Source organism: Somniosus microcephalus, chromosome 6 (assembly GCF_052327205.1).
Source record: "Somniosus microcephalus isolate GS21.2 chromosome 6, FLI_Smic_1.0, whole genome shotgun sequence".
Lineage (NCBI taxonomy): Eukaryota > Metazoa > Chordata > Chondrichthyes > Squaliformes > Somniosidae > Somniosus > Somniosus microcephalus.
The window spans coordinates 218,297,337-218,325,087 of NC_140992.1; the positions used below are offsets into that span (position 1 = coordinate 218,297,337).

General features: G+C 45.0%; 1 protein-coding gene and 1 long non-coding RNA gene across 10 annotated transcripts in view; one reads left to right on the forward strand and one right to left on the reverse strand.

Annotated features, from left to right (window-relative positions):
* The window catches only part of rpgrip1l (RPGRIP1 like), a 253,367-nt gene that overhangs the window by 11,406 nt on the left and 214,210 nt on the right, over positions 1–27,751 (forward strand). For all 9 annotated transcript variants that reach the window (XM_085991423.1, XM_085991424.1, XM_085991415.1 and 6 more), the window contains exons 2-3: positions 22,785–22,872; positions 26,346–26,490. In XM_085991423.1, the coding sequence (XP_085847549.1) occupies positions 22,788–22,872; positions 26,346–26,490 (230 nt within the window). In that variant the 5' untranslated portion in view covers positions 22,785–22,787. The remainder of the gene's footprint in view (positions 1–22,784; positions 22,873–26,345; positions 26,491–27,751) is intronic.
* Positions 1,958–27,059, reverse strand: LOC147116461 (uncharacterized). Its single transcript, XR_015078811.1, has 3 exons — positions 26,868–27,059; positions 5,359–5,482; positions 1,958–3,265 (listed from the first exon to the last, which is right to left on the reverse strand). It is a non-coding gene; the product is annotated as an uncharacterized LOC147116461 (long non-coding RNA).

Here is a 27,751-nt window from a genome sequence, read left to right on the forward strand (position 1 = left end):
TGACTATACTGCCCCCTACCGCAACTACATTCCCTTTCACTCCCCCCCACTTGAATGGCCTCCTGCACCATGGTGCCATGGTCAGTTTGCTCATCCATCCTGCAGGCTTACCTCATCCACACAGGCACCAAGAACCTCATACCTGTTGGACAAGGGCAAAGGCTGAGGCTCCTCCAGCACTGCACCTTGTGTCCCCTTACCTGCCTGAGTTGCAGTCACACCCTCCTGTCCCTGACCACTAACCAGACCTGTATCACTACCTAACCTAAGGGGTGTGACTGCCTCCTGGATCAAAGTGTCCAGGTAACTCTCCCTATTTTTGATGCCCTGCAATGCCTGCACCTCAGACTCCAGCTCAAAAACTCTGAGCTGACGTTCCTCAAGATGCAGGCATTTACTGCAAACGTGGTTGTCCAGGATCACAATACTCTCCGCATGCTGCAGTTGCGGCACACCTCCTGCACTGCCATCCCTATATGACCTTGTTTTATTTAATTCAATTTAATTAAATTTGTAATTAGGTCACTTAGTTTGCAGTGTAGTTTCTAGATTAAGTTATGGGTACTGAAATTAACTGTCTCCACTAGTCCTATCACCATCTCGTCTCATTTTGAATACCTCTTAATGTCTCTGCACTTCTCTTTTGTTCTCTCCCAGCCTCCAAACTGGCCTTTTAATTTGTTTCATTTCCTGTGCTTTTTAAGTCTTGACAAAGGGTTTTGACCTGAAACGTTGACTCTATTTCTCTCTCCACCGATGCTGCCTGGCCTGCTGAGTTTCTCCAGCATTTTCTGTTGTTATACTGAAATTAACTATCTACCTGTAACACAAAGCACTACAAGTAGTGTAGGCAAAAAGCAGCAACTCCTTCCCCCTCTTCTCCGAATTCCCACTCTTTCCAAATTCCCAAGTAAAACACTCTGGGGAAAAAATTGAGTCGCGCCCCCACTGGGGAGCTACTTTTAGAGGCCCGAAAAAATTAGCACCCCCTCGACCGATTTTCCCAGGAAGCGCCCCGCGTCCGTCTTGGGGCGCTGCGAGGTAATATCGTGGCGCTACATACCGCGGTACTGCAGGCCTTCCTCCCCTTATTAAAGGGGAGGGGCCTGGCGCAGTGCGTCCCGGCGCCCAGATGGGCCACCAGGAATTGGGAGTGCCGGGCTCACGGAGAACAGCCGACACCCCGCGGGGACGGCAATGGGGGCAGGTGATGGCAGGCGGCCAGCAACAAAAATGGCCGCCCGCCACCTCCCCTTTAACTAGCGCCGCCCCGGCCGCAATAGGCCCTCTGACCCCGTCAGACATAGCGCCCGGCAGTAAGTCGGGGCGCTACCGAAGTTCGCGGCCGGGGCGCGAGCGAGTCGCTGCGCACGGTGATGTCGTCATCGCCGGCGGCTCAGCGCCACGGGGCGCTAACGGTTACACCGCCGCTAACCTCCCGCTGAATTTCGCAGGAGGCGTTGGTGGCACCGCGCCCAGGCGCTAGTTGCTTTGTGCCCCATTAGCGCCTTCTTAGGGAGCTAATGGGAGGCGCAAAGCAACCGAATTTTTCCCCCTCTGTTTAAGTACACTCCGTTTTAATCTCGCTCTGTGCAGACCATCCAAATAACTAATGAAAATGATGAAAGGCAATGGTCTCAGCACGGCGTCTTGTGAAACTCCACTCATGATTAGGCCCCACTCAGATCCATTCCTATTAATGGCAAGCTCTGCCTGGATGTAACAGCTCATTGGTGTAGAGTAACTACATTACAGTTTCAGTGGTATGTTTGGTCCAGATAAATGCAACTGATTTTTTTTTGCCATTGGTGCTGGTAACTACATGACTGTAACAATGAATGCCATCCTAATGACAAAGTGACATCACAGGTAAGTTTTATCTGATTTTTCTTGGGCTAAATAAAGCCCTTTAAAAATGTGTTACCAAGTTCATAATAAATAGAAATATTGGGATGGGAAGTTTTGACATTTTCTTTTATTGTAAAAATAATGGAGCTATATGTAGTACCGATAGGTGAGAAATGGAACGTCTCAGATATATCAATGTGTTAGGAGAACCCTGTGGCATTGTTCACTTCCTCTTCTTTCGTATAGTAGTAGCAAAGCAAATCAAATGTCAATATCTAAGTCAGATATCCAGGCCAAAGCTTCTGGTGTAACAGCGTGGATATCTTGTAGGCTGCCTGCAAATTTCCTGTGAGGGCAGTGCCCAATGATGTGCTCCAGGGTCTGATTAGGAGCTCCACAGTCACATGACGGGGATGCCTTAATCTTCCATCTATGGAGAAGGTGGCAGCATCTACCATGACCAGTTCTGAGGCGGTTGATGCTTGTCCACTGTTTGCAAGGAAGGTTTGATCCTTCAAGTTGTAATGTGGGGTTCTCTATAAGGAATCCATTCCGTATGTCATTGTTCTTCCGGTCATCGAGGCTAAGGGGAGATTGCTGAAGGGCTTCGGTGACGGTCCAAAATGGCCTTCTAGATTTGAGACGGGTTGGTGGTAGGTTGTTCAAGTCGGCCTGGATCAGCATGTCTTTGCTGGTGTAGCGGTTGTAGTCTCTGGAGACTACATATTCGCGATGTAGGTGTGGTGTGATGTTTGCAAGCTCGGGCAGCCAAGGTATTGGTGTCAATAAAAGCGTACCGCTGATTATTCTTATAGTAGAATTCAGCTGGACATTAACAGATTTGACATGTGGACTTGATAGCCATGCCAGAGACAAGTACTCCGCTGTAGAGTACACCAGGGTGAGTGCTGCCGTACGGAGGGTTTGAGCGTCTGCTCCCCATGTGGATCCGGCAAGTTTCCGGATCAAGTTGACCCTACTCTTTAGTTTCTTCCCAAGGATCTAGAGATGTTGTCTATATGACAGGGTACGATCAAGCGTGACTCCTAAATAGGAGGGTTTTTGGCATGGTTTACCTCTGCGCCGCAAAAGGACACTTTCAAAGCTTGGTTTGCTTGATAGGTGTTGAGGTGGAATGTCGAGGTGACAGTATTTTGCAGGTTTGACTGAAGTTGCCATCAGCGGAAGTAGGCCTCCATCCTCTGTAAATCACTGGTCAGGGTCTCCTCGGTGATGGACAGATTCATGTTTTGCATGGCCAAGGCAATGTCATCAGCGTATACGAACTTGTGGGACTCTGTTTCGGGCAGGTCACAGGTGTAAACGTTGAATAATATGGATGCCAGGACAGAACCCTATGGGAGTCCGTTGTTCAATGTCCTCTATCTGCTCTTCTGGGTGCCAGAGTACACATAGGCTGAATCAGAATAAAAGGAAAATATTTTCAACTAGACTTAGATCATCAAGACTAGCTGCGTGACAACTGACAGGATATAATGTCACTGAATATCACCTTCTTAAAAAGTGGCTGCGACTAACAGCTTTTAGAACATCATATACAAGAGCATTTACAACTCACAATGGTAGGAATTTGCTCTGTGGTTCAGGGACAAGCACCACTCACCCACAGTTTGCCTTATTCTATCTGCAGTGACAATCTTGGCTTTTCTTGGCTTATTTCTGACCATCTTGCTTCCCAGAGGGTATTGCTTAAATAATGGCATTCTTGGATCTTAACATGTAATTTTCAACAAGTTTATACTCTGTTCTTTGACCCGGTGTCAGCTTTGGCTCAGTGGTCGCACACTTGCTTCTGAACCAGAAGGTTGTGAATTCAATTCCCACTCCAGAGACTTGAGTACCTAATTTAGATTGACACTTCGGGAGCGATTTTCCCAGCCCCGAGGAGGCGGGTTTGGAGGCGGGACAGTTGGCAAAATGGCAAAAACTGAGAGCGGGTTCGGAACCTGCCTCCGTGCAATTTTGCCAGAGGCGGGTTTGATGGGTGCAATTCGGTCCCATCTCCATCAGTCAGGAGAGGTAGTTAAGACCCTTAAATAGTAGTTCAGGGCCTCTATAATCCTACTTTGACAGGCCTTCGTTATTTTACCACATTTTCAGCATGTTGCACGACCCTCCTAAGCCACGCTAGCTAATCCTGGCGGGTTGACAAGTGGGTGGCTTCCTCACAGCTACAGCTCCACCATTAAAACGGAGCTTTCATCAGGGAGCAGTTGCAGGTGGCAGAACTTTTAGCAGGCCTACCGAAGTCGGAGGTGCTGCAGCTTCTATCTCTCAACTGTGGGACCTCCTTGGAAGACCCTCTCCCCGCTTGGACTAAGTGCTTCCCCAACGGAGGTATCTGCCAGCAGCATGGGAACCATTTATTTCCTTTCACCATGGACCTCAGATTCGGATGAGTCACAGCAGCAGCAGAACCAGGCAGCTCAGCAGCAAGAGCCCCAACCTCCTGCTCACCCACCTGATGCTGCACAGGGCAGAAGGCGCCTGCGCATGGAAGCACACCGTGCAAGGAATACGCTCATCCTGGCCAGATTTGCATAGGTTGCCCATTGTGGCATATATGCTTGGCTCCTTCTTAACACATGATAGACAATGGACATGACTCTCTGGTCTCCTTTCACTCTGACCACCAACCTGACCACGCAAGTTTCACAGAGCCCGCAATGTGGAGCTGCCTAAGCCGAAATAACAGATGCCATCACGCCAACAGTTTGCCATCACCTAATTTTAATACATTCCCACAGGGATGGCATTTCATCAATAAACAGAAACAATCATCCAACCTGCACACAGATCTGGAGGTTATATCCCTTGCCAGCTGGACCCACACAACCTTGGTTTCTTTGGGAGGCCTCTTCCTCCCAGATGAGGGGAAGAGCACCTCCCTGCGAGCTCTCGCCCCCTCAATCAGCATACCCAGCACCTCATCCGAGAACCTCGGGGAGGCCCTTGCCTTGGAGCTGGCCATTCTTGAAGGGATAACAGCTTGGAGGTGTTGCAGCATCGACCAAAAACCAGTGGAATGAGCCAAGGCAGCAAGCAGCCCTTAAATGAAGCTGGATAAGTGATGTCAGCAGAGGCGAGTTTCAGTCCCAAAAGACTAATTGGCCCAGAGGAACCCACAGCTCTGAAAGTAACTGGCCAATTTGGGGAAAATCGCAAATTTTTCCCACCTCTCAGTGGAGGTGGGTTTGGAACCCACCCAAACCGAAACCCGCCTCCATTGGGAAAATCGCGCCCTTCAGTACAGAACTGAGGAGTTGTACTGCCGGAGATGCCTTTTTTTAGCTGAGAAGTTAGACTGAGGACCCACTGCCTGCTCAGGTGGATGTAAAAGATCCCATTGCACTATTCGAAGCAGAGCAGGGGAATAGCCTTGCCAATATTTATTCCTCAATGAACACCACTAAAACTGATTATCTGGTTATTATTTCATTGCTGTTTATGGAACCTTGCTGTGCGCAAATTGGCTGCCGCGTTTCCTACCTTATAACAGCGACGACACTTCAAAAGTACTTCATTAGTTGTAAAGCGCTTTGGCACTTATATAAATACAAGTTCTTTCTTTTCTTTCTTTAATTTCTCTTCCCTCAGCTTAAAAGTTTTTATTCTGAAAAACAGAATGTTGTGATTATTCCAAGTTGAAGGATCTGTGAACACCAAGTGCTCATGAAGGAATTCCTGAATGGTGTACATAACTTTACCTTAACAACCTGACAGAGTTCTGTGCAAACCACAATATAACCTTCTTATATTTCATGTCTTTGAAGAATGCAGTGCATTGGGAACATCTTATTCTGATTTTACAAAAGCCTCTTTAAAATGATCTTTGAAATCATTTTTCAAAGTAACATAAGTTTATAATCATACTTGTAAACAGTCAATTAAATAAGGCTGCAGAACATACATATAGAGGAATCTATTGCATATACAGGAAACTTTGTTATATCCGGCACCGACGGGACCGAGCTGTTGCCGATCTATCAAAACTGCCGGACATACCAGCGTTAATGTTGAAGCATACGGAGGTTTTCATCTCCGTATCGGGCAACAAACACTGTCTAAACAGTCGGCCATACCTTGGAAGCGTCTCTGAAGCTGTTGCTAAGCTACAGAGAGACTTTGCAGAGCCTGACTGTTGGAAAAAAAAAGCCACAAGAAGAAAAAAAACCTAACAAAACGGCTACTGATTTCTGCCGGTAGATCGAGGTTTCCGGACATACAACCTCCGGATAAACCAAAGTCTCCTGTAAATACAAGTCTTTTTCAGGATTTTTGTCTTCCAACTCGAATATCTTTTGTTGTCTACTTATTTCCGCTATCCCTCATTTACATACATTCTTTTAATCCCATTAGTTTTATCTATGGGCTGGATCTTGCTGGAACTGGAGCATACATTGTTAGATTTTTTTCCTGCACCCTTCAGCTCGAAATTTTTTTGTGCCGTAACTTGCTGCGAGTGTGAGCTGGTAACAGTGTAGCGAGAGCAATGGGGAGTCTGGGACCTTTGTTAATGGTGGGACTAACAGTGTATCTCCTTAAATAATAAGATTTAAAGATTGAGAATGAAACAGAGGAGCAACGGAGAAGGAGGGTGAATTAGAGTCAAACCTGGTACAGAAAGAGAAATTGATGCGCCATCAATTACTCAAAAGACTGAGGTTGAGCGAGTAACAACCAGGCTTTTATTAACTAAAGAATGAAGGTCTTGTCTCGAGTGGTCGACCCGTCCAGAATACTAAGGGACTGGGAGGTAGTCACTTATATACCTGGAGTAGTGGGAGGAGTCAGCCGAGGCATGTCCAGACCTGTACCTAGTGGAATACACATACAGACACAGACAGGTATAACAGTGGTTTACCACATTCACCCCTTGTTTAAAAATGAGTCCGGCGGGGTGAAGTGTATTTAAAAGTTCGTGTATTGGAGTCTCTCCGGAGGTCTTGTCTGCCGCTGTGATCGACGTGGCGACGGCAGGGGTGGTGGAGCTTCTGGCGTCGCGTCCCGTCCCGTGTAGGCTGAGGCCCTGGAGTGTAGTCCTCGTGGGTGACGGTCCAAGGCGAGCCGGCTGCTGGGGTTGGATATCGGGTCATGGGGGGGGGTGGTGGTAATGGGTAGTGGGTTACAGCGGTCCCCGAGGGTGCGAGGTCTCGTATGGAGACTGTGTCCTCCCGCCCGTCCGGGTACGCAATGTAAGCGTACCGGGGGTTGGCGTGGAGGAGGTCGACCCTCTCGACCAGGGGGTCCGTTTTATTGGCCCTCACGTGTCTTCTCAGTAGTACCGGCCCTGGGGACGTCAGCCATGGCGGTAACGATGTCCCCGATGTGGACTTCCTTGGGAAGACAAACATTTTCTCGTGAGGGGTGGCATTGGTGGCAGTGCAGAGCAGTGACCGAATCGAGTGGAGCGCATCGGGCAGCACCTCCTGCCAGCGGGAGGTCGGAAGGCCCCTAGACTTTAAGGCTAGTAGGGCGGCCTTCCAAACTGTTGCATTCTCTCTTTCCACCTGTCCGTTCCCCTGGGGGTTGTAACTGGTGGTCCTGCTTGTGGCTATACCCCGAGCGAGCAGGTACTGGCGGAGTTCGTCGCTCATAAACAATGAGCCCCGGTCGCTATGGATATAGCTGGGGAAACCAAACAGGGTGAAGAGGCTGTTCAGACATTTAATGACCGTGGCACTGGTCATGTCCGGGCAGGGGATAGCGAGCGGGAAACGGGAGTACTCGTCAATGATGTTGAGGAAGTACACATTGCGGTCGGAGGAGGGGAGAGGCCCTTTAAAATCGACGCTCAGGCGTTCGAAAGGGCGAGTGGCTTTTATCAGGTGGGCTCTGTCTGGTCTATAAAAGTGCGGTTTGCACTCAGCGCAGACTTGGCAGTTCTTGGTCATGGTCCTGACCTCCTCGATGGAGTAAGGCAGGTTGCGGGCCTTGATGAAGTGGAAGAACCTGGTGACCCCCGGGTGGCAGAGGTCATTGTGGAGGGCCCTCAGCCTATCGATCTGCGCGCTGGCGCAGGTGCCACGCGATAGGGCATCTGGGGGTTCATTGAGCTTCCCAGGCCGGTACAAGATCTCGTAATTGTAGGTGGAAAGTTCGATTCTCCACCTCAAGATCTTGTCATTTTTGATTTTGCCCCTCTGCTTGTTGTTGAACATAAAAGCAACTGAACGCTTGTCAGTGAGCAGGGTAAATCGTTTTCCGGCCAGGTAGTGCCTCCAATGACGCACAGCCTCCACAATAGCCTGGGCCTCCTTCTCGACCGCGGAGTGTCTGGTCTCCGGGCCCTGGAGGGTTCGTGAGAAGAATGCCACAGGTCTCCCCGCCTGATTAAGGGTGGCGGCCAGAGCGAAGTCGGACGCATCGCTTTCCACCTGGAAGGGGATGGATTCGTCCACTGCGTGCATGGTGGCTTTGGCAATGTCCTCCTTGATACGGTGGAAGGCCAAGCGGGCCTCTGCCATCAGGGGAAAAGAGGTGGTTTTGATCAGCGGACGGGCTTTGTCTGCATAGCAGGGGACCCACTGAGCGTAGTAGGAAAAAAACCCTAGGCACCTCTTCAGAGCTTTTAGGCAGTGGGAGTTCCATAAGGGGACGCATCCAGTCCGGGTCGGGACCGATGACCCCGTGTTCCACAACACAGCCAAGGATGGCAAGGCGGTCTGTGCGGAATATGCACTTCTCCTTGTTATATGTCAGGCTCAGGAGTTGGGCGGTGCGGAGGAATTTCTCGAGGTTTGCGTCATGGTCCTGCAAGTCATGGCCGCAGATGGTCACATTGTCTAGGTACGGGAAAGTGGCCTGCAGCACGTTTTGATCGACCATCCGGTCCATCTCCCTTTGGAAGACGGAGACCCCATTGGTAACCCCGAAGGGAACCCTAAGGAAGTGATAGAGGTGGCCGTTTGCCTCAAAAGCAGTATACTGGCGGTCTTCAGGGCGGATGGGGAGCTGGTGGTACGCTGATTTCAGGTCAATGGTCGAAAAGACGCGGTACTGCACGATCTGATTGACCATGTCAGCTATGCGGGGGAGTGGGTAGGCGTCCAGCAGGGTGTAGCGGTTTATTGTTTGGCTGTAGTCGATGACCAGGCGTTGTTTCTCGCCGGTCTTAACGACCACAACCTGGGCTCGCCAGGGGCTGGAGCTGCCCTCAATAATCCCCTCCTTCAGGAGCCGCTCCACTTCGGTTTTGATGAAAACCCTGTCCTCGGCACTGTATCGCCTGCTCTTTGTGGCGATGGGCTTACAGTCGGGGGTGAGGTTAGCAAACAGTGCGGGGGGTGGGACTCTGAGTGTGGAGAGGTTGCATCTGGTGCACGGCGGGCAATTTGGAGGCTGCTGGCTGCGGACTGTGAGTGGGGGGAGGGGGCCACCGTACGCCAGCATAACGCTTTTGAGGTGGCACTGGAAATCCAACCCCAGTAGGACGGCAGCGCAGAGGTCGGGCAGGACCAGGAGTTTAAAATTATTGAACACAGTCCCGTCTACTACTAGTGTCACCACGCAGTAGCCGCCAATGTCCGCTGACTGGGACTCGGAGGCCATAGAAATCCGCTGGTGCGCAGGCAGGACTGGGAGAGAGCAACGCCGCACCGTGTCGGGGTGGATGAAGCTCTCTGTGCTCCTGGAGTCAAAAAGGCAGTTTATTGCATGGCTGTTTATCTTAACGTCCATTTTGGACCGAGCTAGTTGGTGCGGTCTCGTTTGGTCCAGCGTAACAGAGGCCAGCGTAGGGGTCGGTGTGTCGCTGCGGGTATCAGATGGGGGGGGGGTTGGCGGTCTGCTGCGTCCCGGCTGGTGTCCAAGATGGCGGCGTCCATGATTCCCATGTGGCTGGAGTCGTCCAAGATGGCTGCTGCGGTGGTTCGCACATGGCTGGGGAGGCCCAAGATGGCGGCCCGCACGGCCCACACGCGGCGCTGTTGGGGGCCCAAGATGGCGGCTCGCACGGCCCACACGCGGCGCTGCTGGCGTTCGGGGTGGCTTTGGCCTTGCAGACGCTAGCGTAGTGTCCCTTTTTCCTGCAGCCCGAGCAGGTCGCATTCTTCGCCGGGCAGCGCGCTCTGGGGTGTTTGGCCTGGCCACAGAAGTAGCATTTCTGGACTTGGGATACTGCTGTCTGGCTTTGGGACACTGCTGCGGTAGTTGGGCCGTTGTTGGGCTGTGGCTGGGGTGGCACGGTGCTATGGGGCTGTCCTACCGTGTCCCAGGTTGTCGTTCCCCGTGGCGTCCACGGTGCAGAGGAGTAGGCTTCCATGCCCCGGTAGGCTGCGTCCAGCGTTAGTGCGATTTCGGAGGCTTTGTCGAGGGTGAGGTCACTCTGCTCCAGCAGTCGCTGTCGGGTGTAGTTGGACCTGTGGCCCGCTACGAAGGCATCCCGGATCAGTTCCTCCGTGTACTTAGCGGGCGTTACCGCCTTACACCCACAGGCCCGGCCAAGCACGGACAGTGCTTGGAGGTATTCCTCAGTCGATTCCCCAGGTTGTTGCTTGTGACTCCCCAGAAGGTGCCTGGCGTATACTTCATTCACAGGGCGTGTGTACTGGGTCTTGAGGAGCTGGAGGGCGGCTGTGTACGAGGTCGCGTCCCGGATGACTGAGTACACTCGGTGGTTCACCTTGGAGATCAGGACAGACAGTTTGTCCGCATCCGTTACGACCGCAGTGGAGGCAGTCAGGAATGTCTCGAAGCACGTGAGCCAGTGAGCAAACTTGGTGGAAGCGTCCGCTTCCCGACTGTCCAGGTCCAGGCATGCTGGTGTGAGGATCTTCTCCATTATAAAAAATTTAGTTAATAAAATTGATGCGCCATCAATTACTCAAAAGACTGAGGTTAAGCGAGTAACAACCAGGCTTTTATTAACTAAAGAATGAAGGTCTTGTCTCGAGTGGTCGACCCGTCCAGAATACTAAGGGACTGGGAGGTAGTCACTTATATACCTGGAGTAGTGGGAGGAGTCAGCCGAGGCATGTCCAGACCTGTACCTAGTGGAATACACATACACATACAGACAGGTATAACAGTGGTTTACCACAGAAATAAAGAGAGGGAAAGAAAGACTGGATTCAGAGGGTGAGAAAAAAGAGACAGAAAGGAAAAGTAAGAAAAAATATTTAAAAATTTAAAATTTGACATTTTTAAAATCTCCAACAACAATTCACTACATGCAGGAATGAGATTGAACACTTCAAATTATTCCCATTCTGAGTCAGAGAGGTTGATTGGGTTGGATTAACAATTATCATGTTGATAAAAAGGTACTTATGCTCTTAATTACCAGACTTAACTTTCTGAAAATAAGAATTACCTAAAAATAAGGGGGAAGAGCGCGGTGTTTTTCGACCAACTAGTTCTGCAGTTTCACAATTCATGGCGTATCTCTTAATCCCCTGAACTTGCTGGCCGATTTGCACATTAGTAACAGCGTGCTTCATTTTTCTAGCAAGATTGGCCCTATAGCTTCCCCCTTATTTTTAAGTACTTGCTCGATTTGTACATTAAACTCTCCACAGAAAGTTAAGTCTGGTAATTAAGAGCATAAGTACCTTTTTATCAACGTGATAATTGTTAATCCAACCCAATCAATCTCTCTGACTCAGAATGGGAATAATTTGAAGTGTTCAATCTCATTCCTGCATGTAGTGAATTGTTGTTGGAGATTTTAAAAATGTCAAATTTTAAATTTTTAAATATTTTTTCTTACTTTTCCTTTCTGTCTCTTTTTTCTCACCCTCTGAATCCAGTCTTTCTTTCCCTCTCTTTATTTCTCTTTCTCTACCGGGTTTGACTCTAATTCACCCTCCTTCTCCGTTGCTCCTCTGTTTCATTCTCAATCTTTAAATCTTATGTAAATTCATAGCGTAGACTCGTATCAAGGTTATATTGCATTAGTTTAATTCTATTTTTGTTTTTTGTGCCTATGCTTTCTGGTGAAAGTACCTTCTTGTCCACACTCCAGAACATGGCTATACTGCCTATAGTTTTGTAGGCTCGCATTGACTGCTGCTTTGTAACTCAAAATAGGCATTTCCAGCCCATTATTGGTTGTCATTTCTGTTACCAGATGGGTAAGAGAAGTGTTCTTGCCTTATTCCGAGGGAGTTTAAAGTCTGTTACTAAATCTCAATTTATATGAGAAAATATGAAAGGGCTGTAGTGCAATGTAATGGTGGTCCTTGCAAGAAAGTGAGTCTCTAAATTGGTTACAAAACATGACAATAGTGTTCAATTACAGTCGCATAAACAACTTAATTGTTATTCTTTAATAAAAATGCCAATTTTTTTGTCTTTTTAAAAGTTTTTATACTATCAATATGATATGTTGCCTGTAATACATTTACCAATGGATTGCAGGCTTGCAATCTAATTTCTCAAAGATATGAAACACAAGAAAGCTTGTATTACAGTTTATGCACCAATTTTCTGCATTTTGGCGATAGTGGTAGTGATACTAAAGCAACTGTAAGATACCCCATTTGTGTATACAGATATATGCAGGATTAGGATTTGGTTTAATCTGAAATGATTAATTAAGGTTTTTGTTTTGACTTATATAAAACTTGTGGATTTTGTACTGTAGCTAGAAATAATAAAATGGTTCAATTGTTAATTCCCATGGTGCTTTAGGGTTTAATGTATCAGTGCACAATTTATCTGATGGCTGTTTATTTTCTGCTGAAGTGCAAGATGTGTCATTCGTGCTGTTTACTTACATAAGAACATAAGAAATAGGAGCAGGAGTAGGCCAATCGGCCCCTCGAGCCTGCTCTGCCATTCAATAAGATCATGGCTGATCTGATCCTAACCGCCAATCCACTATCACAGAACCATCTCCTGAATCTAACAGAATTAGACACACGAAATAGGAGCAGGATCAGGCTACACGGCCCCTGGGCCCGCTCCGCTACCCACAGGGCCATGACCGATCCGAACCTAGACTCATGTCCAAATTCCTGCCCGCTCCCCGTAACCCTTAATTCCCTTTACTTCTAGGAAACTGTCTATTTCTGTTTTAAATTTATGTAATGATGTAGCTTCTACAGCTTTTTGGGGCAGCATATTCCATGGACCTACCACCCTCTGAGTGAAGTAGTTCCTCCTCATCTCAGTTTTGAAAGAGCAGCCCCTTATTCTAAGACTATGCCCCCTAGTTCTAGTTTCACCCATCATCGGGAACATCTTCCCCGCATCCACCCGATCCAACCCCTTCACAATCTCATATGTTTCAATAAGATCGCCTCTCATTCTTCTGAACTCCAATGAGTAGAGTCCCAATCTACTCAACCTCTCCTCATATGTCCATCCCCTCATCCCCGGGATTAACCAAGTGAACCTTCTTTGTACTGACTCAAGAGCAAGTATGTCCTTTCTTAAGTATGGACACCAAAACTGTACGCAGTATTCCAGGTGCGGTCTCACCAATACCTTGTACAACTGAAGCAATACCTCCCTATTTTTATATTCTATCCCCCTAGCAATGAAAGCCAACATTCCATTGGCCTTCTTAATCACTTGCTGCACCTGCATACTAACCTTTTGAGTTTCGTGCACCAGGACCCCCAGATCCCTTTGTACTTCAGTATTTTCCAGTTTCTTGCCATTAAGATAATAACTTGCTCTACGATTTTTCCTGCCAAAGTGCATAACCTCACACTTTCCAGTATTGTATTCCATCTGCCAAATCTCTGCCCCCTTACTTAGCCTGTCTATGTCCCCTTGCAGGTTTTTTATGTCCTCCTCACTCACTACTTTCCCTCCCATCTTAGTATCATCTGCAAACTTTGATATGTTACACTCGGTCCCCTCCTCCAAATCGTTAATATAGATTGTAAAGAGTTGGGGACCCAGCACTGACCCCTGTGGAACACCACTAGTTACTGATTGCCAGTCTGAGAATGAACCATTTATCCCAACTCTCTGCCTTCTGTTAGATAGCCAATCCTCTACCCATGCCAGAATATTACCCCCAATCCCGTGATTTTTTATCTTAAGCAATAATCTTTTGTGTGGCACCTTGTCAAATGCCTTTTGGAAGTCTAAATACACTACGTCCACTGGTTCCCCTTTATCCACCCTATACGTTACTTCCTCAAAGAACTCCAACAAATTTGTCAAACATGACTTCCCCTTCATAAAACCATGCTGACTTTGTCCTATTAAATTATGATTATCCAAATGTCCTGTTACTGTCTCCTTAATAATGGACTCCAAAATTTTACCTACCACAGATGTTAGGCTAACCGGTCTATAGTTTCCAGCCTTCTCTGTCTACTGCCCTTTTTAAATAAGGGTGTTACATTAGCAGTTTTCCAGTCTGCCAGGACCTTTGCCGAGTCCAGGGAGTTTTGGAAAATTATTACCAATGCATCCACAATCCCTACCGCCACTTCCCTCAAGACCCTAGGATGTAAGCCATCAGGTCCAGGTGATTTATCCGCCTTGAGTCCCATTATTTTACCGAGTACCACTTCCTTAGTGAGTTTGATCGTGTTTAGCTCCTCCCCCCCCCCCTGTTTGTCCAGTGTTGGGATATTCTTAGTGTCTTCTACTGTAAAGACTGATGTAAAATATTCATTCAGTGTTTTTGCCATCTCCATATTTCCCACCATTAATTTCCTGGTCTCATCCTCTAAGGGACCAACATTTACTTTAGCCACCCTTTTTCTTTTTATATAACTATAAAAACTCTTACTATCTGTTTTTATATTTTTTGCTAATTTACTTTCATAACCTATCTTCCCTTTCTTAATCAATCTTTTTGTTATTTTTTGCTGTCTTTTAAAGTTTTCCCAATCCTCTATCCTCCCACTAGATTTGGCTACCTTATATGCCCTTGTTTTTAGTCGAATACTATCCTTAATTTCTTTACTTAGCCACGGATGGCTGTCTTTTCTTTTACACCCTTTTCTTCTCAGTGGAATATATATTTTTTGGAAGTTGTAAAATAACTCCTTAAATGTACACCACTGATCATGTATCGTCTTACCCTTTAATCTATTTTCCCAATCCACTCTACTCAATTCCGCTCTCATACCTTCATAGTCTCCTTTATTCAAGCTTAGCACGCTTGTTTGAGATCCGACCTTCTCACCCTCTAATTGAATGTGGAATTCAACCATGTTATGGTCACTCATTCCAAGGGGATCCTTTACTAGGACATTTTTAATTAATCCTGTCTCGTTACACAGGACCAGATCTAAGGTTGCTTGCCCCTTGGTCGGTTCAGTTACATACTGCTCAAGAAACCCATCCCTAATACACTCAATGAACTCATCCTCAAGGCAGCCCTGCCCAATTTGATTTGTCCAATTAATATGATAGTTAAAGTCCCCCATAATTATAGATGTTCCCTTATTACAAGCCTCAACTATTTCCTGATTGATACTCCGTCCAACAGAGTTGCCACTGTTCGGAGGCCTATAGACTACGCCCACTAGTGTTTTTTTCCCCTTATTATTCCTTACCTCCACCCAAACTGTTTCATTATCCTGATCTTTTGACCCAATATCATTTCTCTGTATTAGTGATTCCTTCCTTTATTAACATAGCCACCCCACCTCCCCTTCCTTCCTGCCTGTCCTTCCTGATCGTTAAATAACCTGGTATGTTTAATTCCCAGGCATTGTCACCCTGCAGCCATGTTTCTGTAATGGCCACAAGATCATACCCATATGTAGTTATTTGTGCCATTAACTCGTCTATTTTGTTACGAATGCTACGTGCATTCAGATAGAGAACTTTCAAAGATGTTTTGTGACACTTAGTTCCTGCTTTTGCCCTTTTTATTACTTTACCTTTTACTCCATACCTTCTGCCCCTTCCTGACACGCTCTGGTTTTTAATTTCCCCACTGCTACCTAAGTCTATGACCTTCTCTGTTGTCATTTTTATTATTTGCTCTCTAGGAACCTCCCCCCCACTAGTTAGTTTAAAGCCCTCTCTACAGCCCTAGTTATATGATCCGCCAGGACTCTAGTCCCAGCACTGGCCAAGTGAAGCCCGTCCCAACGGAACAGCTCCCTCCTGCCCCAGTACTGGTGCCAGTGTCCCAGGAAGCAAAACCCATTTCCCCCACACCAGTCTTTGAGCCACGCATTTAACTCTCTAATTTTATTTGTCCTAGCCAAATTCGCTCGTGGCTCAGGTAATAATCCAGAGATTATTACCCTTGTGGTTCTGCTTTTTAATTTGGCCCCTAGCTGCTCAAACTCCCTCAGCAGAACCTCCTTCCTTGTCCTATCTGTGTCGTTGGTACCAACATGGACCACGACAACTGGATCCTCCCCCTCCCACTCCAAGTTTCTCTCCAGTCCAGAGGAGATGTCCTTAACCCTGGCACCGGGCAGGCAACACAGCCTTCGGGACTCTCGCTCTCGGCTGCAAAGAACTCTATCTATCCCCCTAACGATACTATCCCCTACCACTACAACATTTCTTTTAACTCCCCCCACTTGAATGGCCCCCTGCTCCACGGTGCTGTGGTCAGGTTGCTCATCCTCCCCGCAGTCCCTGTTCCCATCCTCACAGGGAGTAAGAGCCTCGAACCTGTTGGACAAGTGCAAGGGCTGCGGCTCCTTCTTTTTGTCAATACATTGGAAACGTTAGTTTTGAGATAGGAAATGGGACAATGACCAAGATGATTAGTTACATGCTTAATGGTAAACAAGTTAACATCTGATTTTTATTTTTATTCATTCATGGGATATGGGCATCGCTGGCAAAGCCAGCATTTATTGCCCATCCCTAGTTGCCCTTGAGAAGGTGGCGGTGAGCCGCCTTCTTGAACCACTGCAGTCCGTGTGGTGAAGGTACTCCCACAGTGCTGTTAGGGAGGGAATTCCAGGATTTTGACCCAGCGACCATGAAGGACTGGCGATATACTTCCAAGTCAGGTTGGTGTGTGACTTGGAGGAGAACTTGCAGGTGGTGGTGTTCCCATGCGCCTGCTGTCCTTCTGGGTGGAAGAGGCCGCGGGTTTGAGAGGTGCTGCCGAAGAAGCCTTGGTGAGTTGTTGCAGTGCATCTTGTAGATGGTACACACTGCAGCTACGGTACGCCAGTGATGAAGGGAGTGAATGTTTAAGGTGGTGGATGGGGTGCCAATCAAGCGGGCGGCTTTGCTTTGGATGGTGTCGAGCTTCTTGGGTGTTGTTGGAGCTGCACTCATCCAGGCAAGTGGGGAGTATTCCACCACACTCCTGACTTGTGCCTTGTAGATGGTGGAAAGGCTTTTGAGTATCTACATATTTGATGTAAATTTGTTCGGGCTATACAGGAAGTGTTCAGCCTAACTATTGTCACAATTTCTCTTGCTATTCAAATGATCATCATCAATAGGCACTTTGATATTGTTGCCAAGGACATAATTGTGGAAGAACTAACAAGATAAATCCCACATAGTTGTTAATAGCTTATAATTTTACTGGCCAAGATAATTTACTCAAGGGGAATAATATTGTTATGCCCTACAGGAAGTTTTATGTGAGTATATTTTTGAATGTGCAGATCAAATGTACAAGAGTCTGGCCGCCAGATTTAGCAGCACAGTTTTACTGCTCACAGCCTATATTGAAGTCAGTCATGCAAGCAGCTAAGTAATCCAAAGCGCTCTCTGTTGGAGCATTGCAGAGTGCCCCACAATTTTCTGGTTAAACACTTGGTCTGTCACTCAAAATGACCGTAGGTTATTCCTTGCTTAAATCTTTTCAGTGAATATTGTTGGGTGCTAAGTCGCAGAGCGTATTTGTCATTGTGTGTCAAAACAGATTCCACTTCCAAATCTTTGATTCTCATCCATTTTTTGAACTGAAATGTGGTCCATGCAAACATGACCTTAAAAACAATTTGCATACAGGATTGCACATAATCTTACTAGTAGTTAAATAAATCTGAGTCTGTAAACAGTGACTTTGTGGAAAAATGATTATAGCAGAATATTTTGAACATGCATACAGTTTGTAAATCCATGCAATCTGATAATTCTTGGGAAGTTATGCTTCCTTAAAGTTTTCCATTTGCAATTAATTTGGAGATAAAACTGTATTCCATTTTCAATAGGAAAACTTAAATTAACTATACCACTAAAAATTGTAATTTAAAATTTTTCAGGGTGAAAATCATGGGATAGAATTTCTGTGGGGGCTCTTCCATTCTCCCACCGTAACATTGGCCATTTATGCCATTTCTCTGCGGTTTCTGCCAATCTTCCACCGAAGCTACGGGATGAAGTTGGAAGAACCCCCGTGGAAATTACTAGCACATATTTTTAACGAGGTACATACTCCACTATGACTGTTGAATAAACTTCCACATGCTATTGCACCACAAAGTATCGAAGTAAATGATAGTGAAACCCAGGAGTCAAAAAGAGAATGCTTACTACTGTACTCCAGTTTACTGGGATGTGCCACTTGCCGTCGTGATTCTCCTCAAACAACAACAACAACAACTATTTATATAGCACCTTTAATATGGTAAAATATCCCAAGGCACTTCACAGGAGTGTTATAAGACAAAAAATTGACACCAAGCCACATAAGAAATTAGTGCAGATGACCAAAAACTTGGTCAAAGAGGCAGGTTTTAAGGAGCGTCTTAAAGGAAGAAAGAGAGGTAGCGAGGTGGAGATGTTTAGGCAGGGAATTCCAGAGCTTGGGGCCTAGGCAACAGAAGGCACGGCCACCAAAAGTTGAGCGATTATGATCAGGGATGCTCAAGAGGGCAGAATTAGAGGAACGCAGATATCTCCGGGGTTTGTGGAGCTGGAGGAGATTACAGAGATAGGGAGGGGCGAGGCCATGGAGGGATTTGAAAACAAGGATGAGAATTTTGATATCGAGGCACTGCTTAACCAGGAGCCAATGTAGGTCAGTGAGCACAGGGGTGATGGGCGAACGGGACTTGGTGCGAGTTAGGACACAGGCAGCTGAGTTTTGGATGATCTCAAGTTTACGTAAGGTAGAATGTGGGAGGCCAGCCAGGAGTGCGTTGGAATAGTCAAGTCTAGAGGTAATAAAGGCATTGATGAGGGTTTCAGCAGCGGATGAGCTGAGGCGATGTTACAGAGTTGGAAATAGGCGGTCTTTGTTATGCTGCGGATATGTGGTCGGAAGCTAATTTCAGGGTCAAATATGACACCAAGGTTGCAAACAGTGTGGTTCAGCCTCAGACAAATGTTAGGGAGAGGGATGGTGTCAGTGTCTAGGGAACAGAGTTTGTGGCGGGGACCGAAAACAATGGCTTCGGTCTTCCCAATATTTAATTGGAGAAAATTTCTGCTCATCCAGAACTGGATGTCGGACAAGCAGTCTGACAATTTAGAGACCGTGGAGGGGTCGAGAGAAGAGGTAGTGAGGTAGAGCTGGGTGTCGTCAGCGTACATGTGGAGACTGACGCTGTGTTTTCGGATGTCACCAAGACGCAACATATAGATGAGAAATAGGAGGGGGCCAAGGATAGATCCTTGGGGGACACCAGAGGTAACTATGCAGGCGCGGGAAGAGAAGCTGTTGAAGGTGATTCTCTCCTCATCTTGAGTAGGCAGATTAAAGGTGCACTCCATCAGACCAGGGCTCAGGGTACAAACCAACAGACCATTTACTTAACATAGAACAGGTAAGTAAACAGTATTCAGTGCAAAACAGTGTGTTTACAAACTATGCTATTCTATCCAATATATCAAATATAACAAAATGCTTCTCCTGAACTACCTCTCAACATAATATTGAACCTAGCAAACATTTGCTCAATTACATTTACATGGCCACACTACCACAGAGTAGGAGTAGTCTATTCTCCCGACTAGCCTCAGACTAACTCACCCCATAAATTCAGCCACAGAAATATTATTCCAAATCTTTTGATGGTGTACTGAAACAAAGCCCCATTTAATAAAGCCTGCATTTCCTTTAACTGCAATTAGATTGGATAGTTATTCACCAGAATTATCTGTGATAGTTGGAACAGATATTTTGTCTATTTGGCTATCAGGGACATTGCTCAACAAATTGACACTCACGCCTGTGTATTCAACATACATTAATGTATTAAATCCCCTTTTGTTCAACGGGAACAAGCCACAGACTTACTAATTATAAATGTTGAACCACATAGCCAGAACGGGAGAATGCAAGTCAGTGGAAATTACAACCAAACTGTACAGTGCTCTGGTCAGACCGCACTTTGAATACTGCATCGAGTTCTGGTCGCAAGACACAGGGCTAACATTCAAGTGCTAGAAGCAGTGCAGAGAAGAGCCATGAGGCTTATTGTTATTGCCAAAGGGCTGGATTATGAGGAAAGACTGGAAAGACTTTGGCTTTTCAGCCTGGAAAGGAGCCATCTGAGAGCTGATCATCATAGAGATATATATAAGTTAGTTAAAGGAATGGAAAAGGCATTACTTTAAGAGTATTACTTTAAGTTGTGTCATGAGATTAGGACAAGTCGACACAGGTTCAAGCTAGCAAAATTTGAAACTATCAGGGAAATGTTTGTTCACACAAAGAGTGCTAAGCATATGGAACAGGCTTCCAGGAAGAGTGGTGGAGGTGAAAACCCTGGAAACTTTTAAGAAATAACTGAATGCTGAAATGGAGGACCACTAGCATCTCTCTAGATGGATCAATTAAGATGTACCAAAGACCTTCCTCATCTGTAATTATCTCATAGTGTTGTAATTACATATACGTGTTGTATTCAGGCAACCTATCTAGGTTTTAAGCTGTTGTGTTTATGAAAGGGCTGATAATTTGCTGTCCGTATTTCTGTTCCTCTGCAGCTCTAGTCCATGTTAATTATTCTACTTAACAACGTTGATATGGAAAGTATCAAGAAACTAAAATGCTTCAGTTATCACAAAATTCCATTGGCACTAATAATGTCATCCACCAGTGCTACTTAACTAGTTACCTAATAAATTAGCTGCTTCAGTCATTAAAATATTATTACTGTAAGCTATGTGGTTAACATTTGAACATCGGCCAGAATTTTCCTTACCTTGGTGGGTCCGGTGCGGCCGGTGTCCATGGCGGGTCACGACCCCATTGCTGGCTCCATCTCACTGTAGAAAATGAACTTACCTTAATGGGGCCTATTAAGCCTGCCCAGTGCATTACCCAGCCCAATTAGATGGAGCAGGTCTGGTGACGTCATTCATGATGCGTTTTAAGCCGGGATCCTTAAAGGGACCCTGGCCACATTAAATTTTAAATTTAATCTAACATAGTGGGTGTTGAATCTTTACTGTACAATAATATAATAAAAGTTATATATGAGTGACAAAGAAGTATTTAAATAATATTATCATTAAGTAATATGACACCATCTACAAATACGATCAAGAACATAATTTAAAAAACACATTAGTTGGGAAGTTATTGGTGCATTAGTCACAAATCTATAGATTTTTGTATCAGTAACTGGTACAAATAAAAGATGTGTGTTTATAGGTAATACATAAAATTAAGCAGATTTTAAATGTAATTGTAAAGGGGTGGATTTACAATCTTATGCAAGTTCAGCGGAAGAGCTGACAAACAGTGTAAGTGGTGCTTACAATGTGTTTCCGGGATTTCTGCAGCTCTTCCATTGAAGTTAACAATGGACAAGTGAGAGAACCTCTGCAGAAATTCACCCTAAAGTCTCAAACTGAAAAATTTAATTAGTCATATTCAGGGACTGAAAGCAAATTGAACCAGTGGAATGAGTGACGAGAATGAAATCGTTACGATTAATGACTTGATTTAATCTGTAACTGGACAATCATAGTATACTGTGAGAAAAACCTGACCAAAAACAAAAATGTATTTAAATGGTATATGTCATTTTTTATAGTGCAGATCAATTCACTGCAATTGCTGTTGAGTTGGAAGGTAACAGCCGAGAATGGCCAGTGAAAATGTATTTCCCTCACCACCCAAGGTAGCACTTACATCCGTTCAGGAATTTCTGAATTAACATTTACCAGTAGCATTTCAAGTAGAACAGAATCTCCATCAATCTGTTAGCTGATGTAATCAACATGTTTTTATTTTGGTTTGTTTTCCATGCTGTCAAGTAATCAGCTGGAGCAATGGCTAAGGAACTCATGCCTCAGGTTGATAGACATGGTTCCCGAACTGTGTGAATCTCGTGGCCATGCAGGGAAATTTAAAAAGTAAGGGGGAAAGGCTCTTAAGTGCCTGTAAAGTACCTCATAATGATTTCAGTTGGGTCCCCCGCCGCTGCTGGTCGGGTCGGCTCCACAATGACAGACGTGCCTGTGAGAAAGACACATGGGAGCGAGATGACAGTGGGTTCCCAACCCGCTGTCAAAAATAACAACTTTCCAACCTGACCCACCACCAGTCTCGCCCGCTACCACCCCAGAAAATTCAGCCCATAGTTTTTCGTGAAAATAATATGTGTATTATTGCAACCTGTAATTACAGTTGCCAATTACTGTGTAAACTTCAACACTGGGTGTATATTTTTGACTTTGCAGGGGCTGCAGCATGAGGTAAAACATCTTGTAAAGGAAGAAACACCTGGGTTGGCAAATATTTAACAAATTTTACTTGAGTGTAAGCACCCAGATGTGGAACAGGTGGCGAAGGCTTTAAAGCTGGAGTTGGTTATTTCATAAAGCAGAACAAAGTGGTTGTAAGCTTTGTATCATAATTTATCTGAGTCGCAGATGAAAGGTTTTAGACAGCGTAAGGATTAAACTAAGTTTTTTTTATCACCACTCTGAAGCATTCACAATATGTTTTGATTACTTTAATAACCTCAGCTTCAAAACATGGGCTCTCTCTGAGGAAAAGCCATAAAAATAAGATGACCCCATCTGTTTAGTGATAAAATCTTAAGATGTTAGGTACAAGGTGTGGATAAAAAAACACTCAAATGTAATTTGTCCTCTTTCTTTCACAGACCATGTCGGGCCTAGCTGATGAGACAGCAGGAGACCTCCCTGTGAAGGATGTAGGCATGAGCCTGGCTGGAATTGGTGGATTGCAAGGTTGGAGGCACCTGCTAGTCATTACCAGAACATACTTTGATCAGTGTATCCATTAGTTTTACTTTGTAATCTCTTCCTTTTATGGTATCAGTGATCCAAATGGTCAGGGTTTATTGATTAAAGCCACTATTGAACATCAGCTGGTACTGATTGTACCCTTCACCTGCCTTGTAGAAGTAGAGATTTAGTCTTGTTTCATGATTCTATGTCTCCGTAACATCCTGTTACCATAAACAGAAGTCATTTTGATCGCTATTTTAAAACTTACATTTCCTTTCTTCCCTTTTCTGTTAGGGAGATTTTGCATGAAAAATTTTAAGGAGACATTTTACTTAAACTGGTTCCATATGGGATCCTGATATTCTTGGATACTTATTCGCAATAATCTGCTTTGGACAACAATGGAGTCAGAATAGTGGAACTCAGTATTTTAGGTCATTATTTTTTTAAGACTTGTTGCCTTGGCCATCTACTGCACATACATTTCAGTGTGTGGTACCAGCTAACTTGTGGAGTTTGTCAGTAAGTGTTGTTGCCTATGTCATAAGCAGAAACAGACAAAACTTACCAAATGAACCTCAAGCTGTGAGTGACAAATTAAGTGTGAAAGTCCAAAAGCGTGTGGAGTTTAACCTCAGCAGAGTTCAGCTTTAGATGAGGTTCCTCATTTAGATGCAGTTCGAGGGGAGGTTTTCTTTTCATAATACATGTGTGAAGAGAGCAAGCAGAGTTTGATTCTTGTGAGAGTTTGGTACGGATGGAAATTCAAACTGTCTACATTTTTATGTTAGACACAGAAGGGGTGGCATTGTAGGGATCCCTTGTGATGTGTCTGGAGTACAACATGTGGGTCATCATGGATCCTCAATGTATCTAGGAACAACACATTGCACTGTGTCAAAAAATCGAGTCTCTTGAAATGAGGATCTCTGTGCTTGAACAGCAATTAGCCATGCTCCACAGCATCAGAGAGAATGAGGGGTTTTTGGTTCTCACTCTCCAGAATGTAGTAGACAGTTCAGGACACAGGTATAGTGTAGACAGAGGGAAGACAGTGAAGATCCACAGGGGAATTAGAAGCAGGCAGTAGTCGCGAGTGCAGGAAACCCCCAAGTTACTGGAAATGACCAATACATACATAATGTTGGGCAAGTATGAGGTGGACAGTAATAGTGACTCAGAGGAGGATGGTCCTGAGCAGTATTGTGGCATGAAGCAATGGACTACCCAGGGGTGAGGCAAGTAGACTACAAGAATAGCAGAGTTGTAACAGTGAGAGATGGCACAAACATGGATGTGTTGGGCACAATTGAAGGCCTAGCCTTTGTAAAGTCACGAGTGTAGACTTATTTGTAGTTGTGACTGGGAGACCCAATTGGTATGTTGCATCCTTGGTGCCAAAATGAAGGACATCACAGAATGGGTGGGAAAACTTCTGTAAAGGGAGAGATAGCAGCCAAAAGCAGTCATGGTCCATATCGGAACAAATTACATTTGAGGTCTTGCAGAGTGAGTGTAAAGAGTTCGGCACTAGATTCAAAAACAAGACTTTAAGAGTGACTGTCCTATTGCCGACAAGATCTGGGTGCAGGGAATGATTCGTACGCCTGAATGGCTAGGCTAAAGGCGTACCTGATATTAGGCCTCGGGCCTCATTTAAATGAGACTGGCGAGCTGTTGGGTGTCCCCAGGCAACTCGCCAGCGAAGAGGCTTGGAATTTGATGCAGCGGTCTCGTGTAAGTTCTTGGAAGTGAAGGTTACCGGGAGGGGTCGATTAGGAAGGCCAGCAGCAGCCCTTGGTTTTAATGTAGAGCCAGGGGGAGGATTCCTGCACCTCCTAGTTCCACATTCAGGTACGTTTCTTAAAACTTACCTTTTTGGTGGTGACCTCCAGTGGTCCCTTTAAGGATCACTGATTAGGCCACATGTAGATCTGGTTTTCCTGAATGCAGTCCACCCGGCTCCAACTGCACTCAGGGGAACCCAGTTTTGCACAGGGCGCCTCAGACAGGCATAAGACACTTTATTTACATATACAAAGGGCCTACCGCCTATTTTTGTGCCTATAGCAATTTGGCGGGTGGTGCACTTCTGTCTTGTAATGAATGCACCCTAGCTACCCGCCATTTTGGAGGCTCAGGAACCCGTCTGTGCCTGAAAACTGGTGCAGCGCTATCGAATTTCTAGCTGTAATTTCCAAATTGCTAACTGTGTCATGCACTGGACAGGTTAAGGATAGGAATGGTCGACAGCTGGCTGTAGGTTTGGTGCAGGAGGTAAGCATTCCCATTGTTGGGGCATCGGAGCGAGTTCTAGAACAAGGGAAGCGTGATTGCCTTCACCGGAACTGAAGTAGCACCAACGTTCTTATGGAGAAGGTAAATAGAGTACTGGGGAAGGATTTAAATGAGTATGGCAGGAGGTAGGGAAAGCAGGTCTGAGACTAGAGAGGGCAGGCAGGATTAATGAAGCTATTGGATTAGAGGCAGACGGTCTAGCTGAAATAAATATTATCAGAGCAGAAAGGGAACAATGAGGCTATAAGGTAGTGAGAAATAAAAACATATTTGTAGAAGGAATAAGGTATATCAGAAAATTAAATGATGAAACCAGATAAGGGTCAATATTGCAAAAGATTGGAGTCAGGATTGAGTGGTATGCATATGAATTCATGATTCCACCAGTGTAGAATTTCATGATGTTCTGAGGGGAATTTCACAAGAAGTTCTCCCTCCAGGCTGCCTGTACATCAGTTTTCTTCCCCAACCCCTTTTACTCTCTACAGAAAAGCTCATGGATTGCAATCCCTTGATGGCACGGCTGTTGTCAGAGAATTGCTAGATGTAGATGTTGCCTGGTGACTTACCACAATGTGACACAGCCTGTTGGGCACAAAAGTGCTGCGCCACCACCTTACCACAATGCTGAATTGCTGGTTTTAATTTGCTTGTTTGAAAGGAAAACTCAAGATACGTTTGAAATGTTTTGTTCTCACACTCAAAATTAAATCATTAGATACAATGTTCTATGCACAGAGGCAGTGAGTTAGTTTAGAAACCTTACAACACCAGCTTAGGACACACAATGTCAGCCATTGCAGTATCAATGTACTGTTAATTCGTGCTTTAGTTTTCAGTATGTCACTGGATGGCAATTGCCCTACTGTGCATCTCTCTTCTGATAAATACCACACTAATTGACTGTCTAGAACACTTTTTTGCGCACTTTCCCCTATGTTATTCTATTAATTGGAAAAATATACAATAACTCACCACAGCAAAACCATATCATGGAAGTCAGGGACAACCACTAACAAATACAGACTGTCATGGGAGTCTCTCAATTCGAGCATATTGCTATTAATTTTGAAATATTGAAATCAAGCCTTAATACTAAATCCTCTGCCCTATTGTACAACATCTAATAACAATGTAATTATAATAAGTGACTCAATCATTCCTTCTAATCACAGAATCATCTGGTGCACAGAACACTAGAGCTCGTCAAGCAGTGTCTCGTATCTGCCGTGAAGAGCTGGAGGATCGCTTTCTTCGGCTTCATGATGAAAACCTTTTACTCAAACAGCATGCACGAAAACAAGAAGATAAAATTAAAAGGTTGGAATTCCTGTTAATTTCATTCTTTAATGACGAAAATGTTCTTTTCTCTACCATCAGCTATTTAACAAATGCTAAGAAAGTATCTGTCTGGTTGTTAATGATCTTCCAACACTATCGTCTAATGTGATACATTATTTCAAGAAGACAAGTGAAGGTATTTATCATTTTAAAACTTTTTTGCAAATTCAACTCTTAATGCCACCCTCCCAATTTTTCACCCAAAAGCACAGACCTATACTATGGTATGGTTCTATGGGAGCAAGTAATCGAGCACTACCTCTCCCAAATAGCCTTTTTTCACATGTGAGCCCATTGACTGCTGGCAGGCTATTTGATCTTGAGGAACATCATAGCTGAGTAATTCTGATCCTCACCTGATGTCCACATATACATATTTGTCAGCAAGGGTCACTGGATGGAAATGAGAAGTTGGGACTCTGGCTGATTTTTTTCTTTTTTCTCCCCTTCCTAACCGCAGAGCACCGAGACCCTTTGTAATTGCAGCTCCAGCTGAGCTCAGCTAACTCAGCACAGACTGGGGATTTAACCTCAAACCCTTCTGGTCTGTATGGCTTCAATTGCCAATGAAAACTTATGCTTCTAGTTGTAGGCAAATTGGTTATACCTCGAGTGTCCTTAAAAAGAAAGACTATACTGGATATGGACAAAAGGGCACTGAGTGCCTCACCCAGGTGACCAGTATTCATGTGAGAGCATTGAGGTTGTCAGGATGACTACATTCAATGAAATGAAATGAAATTTTCTCATGCCTGGATGCATGCAAATTAGGATGAGGAAAGATCTCTGTCTCTCTCATCTTAATGAAATTTCTAAGGTTTATACAACATAAAGCAAAAGTTACAGCAGGTGTGTAATAAGTAGTCGGCCTTTTTGTATTTTTAAAAAAGTACATAGCCTGTCTTTTGCATGCAAGAACCACATGGAAACACTTGAACAGAACACAGTTATTAATTGGAGTGAACAGTAATGTCTAAAATAAGGGGCTAGACAAAATTAAAAAATTAAAAATTACATACAGCACGATAACAACATAATTAAACTTAACCACATTTGTCTTTTAATAAAAATGTTATTTGAAGGCCTCAGCCTGTCCTGAAACCTGGACTTGTGATATTGTTAGCTTAATTCAGATTAAGTTGTCTTAGTATATGTAGTGCACCCACTTTCTGAGGATGCATTGGTACCATTTAGTAGTTGAGCTGCTGGAATATTTTTAGCTTCCAGCAGTTTGTGCTCA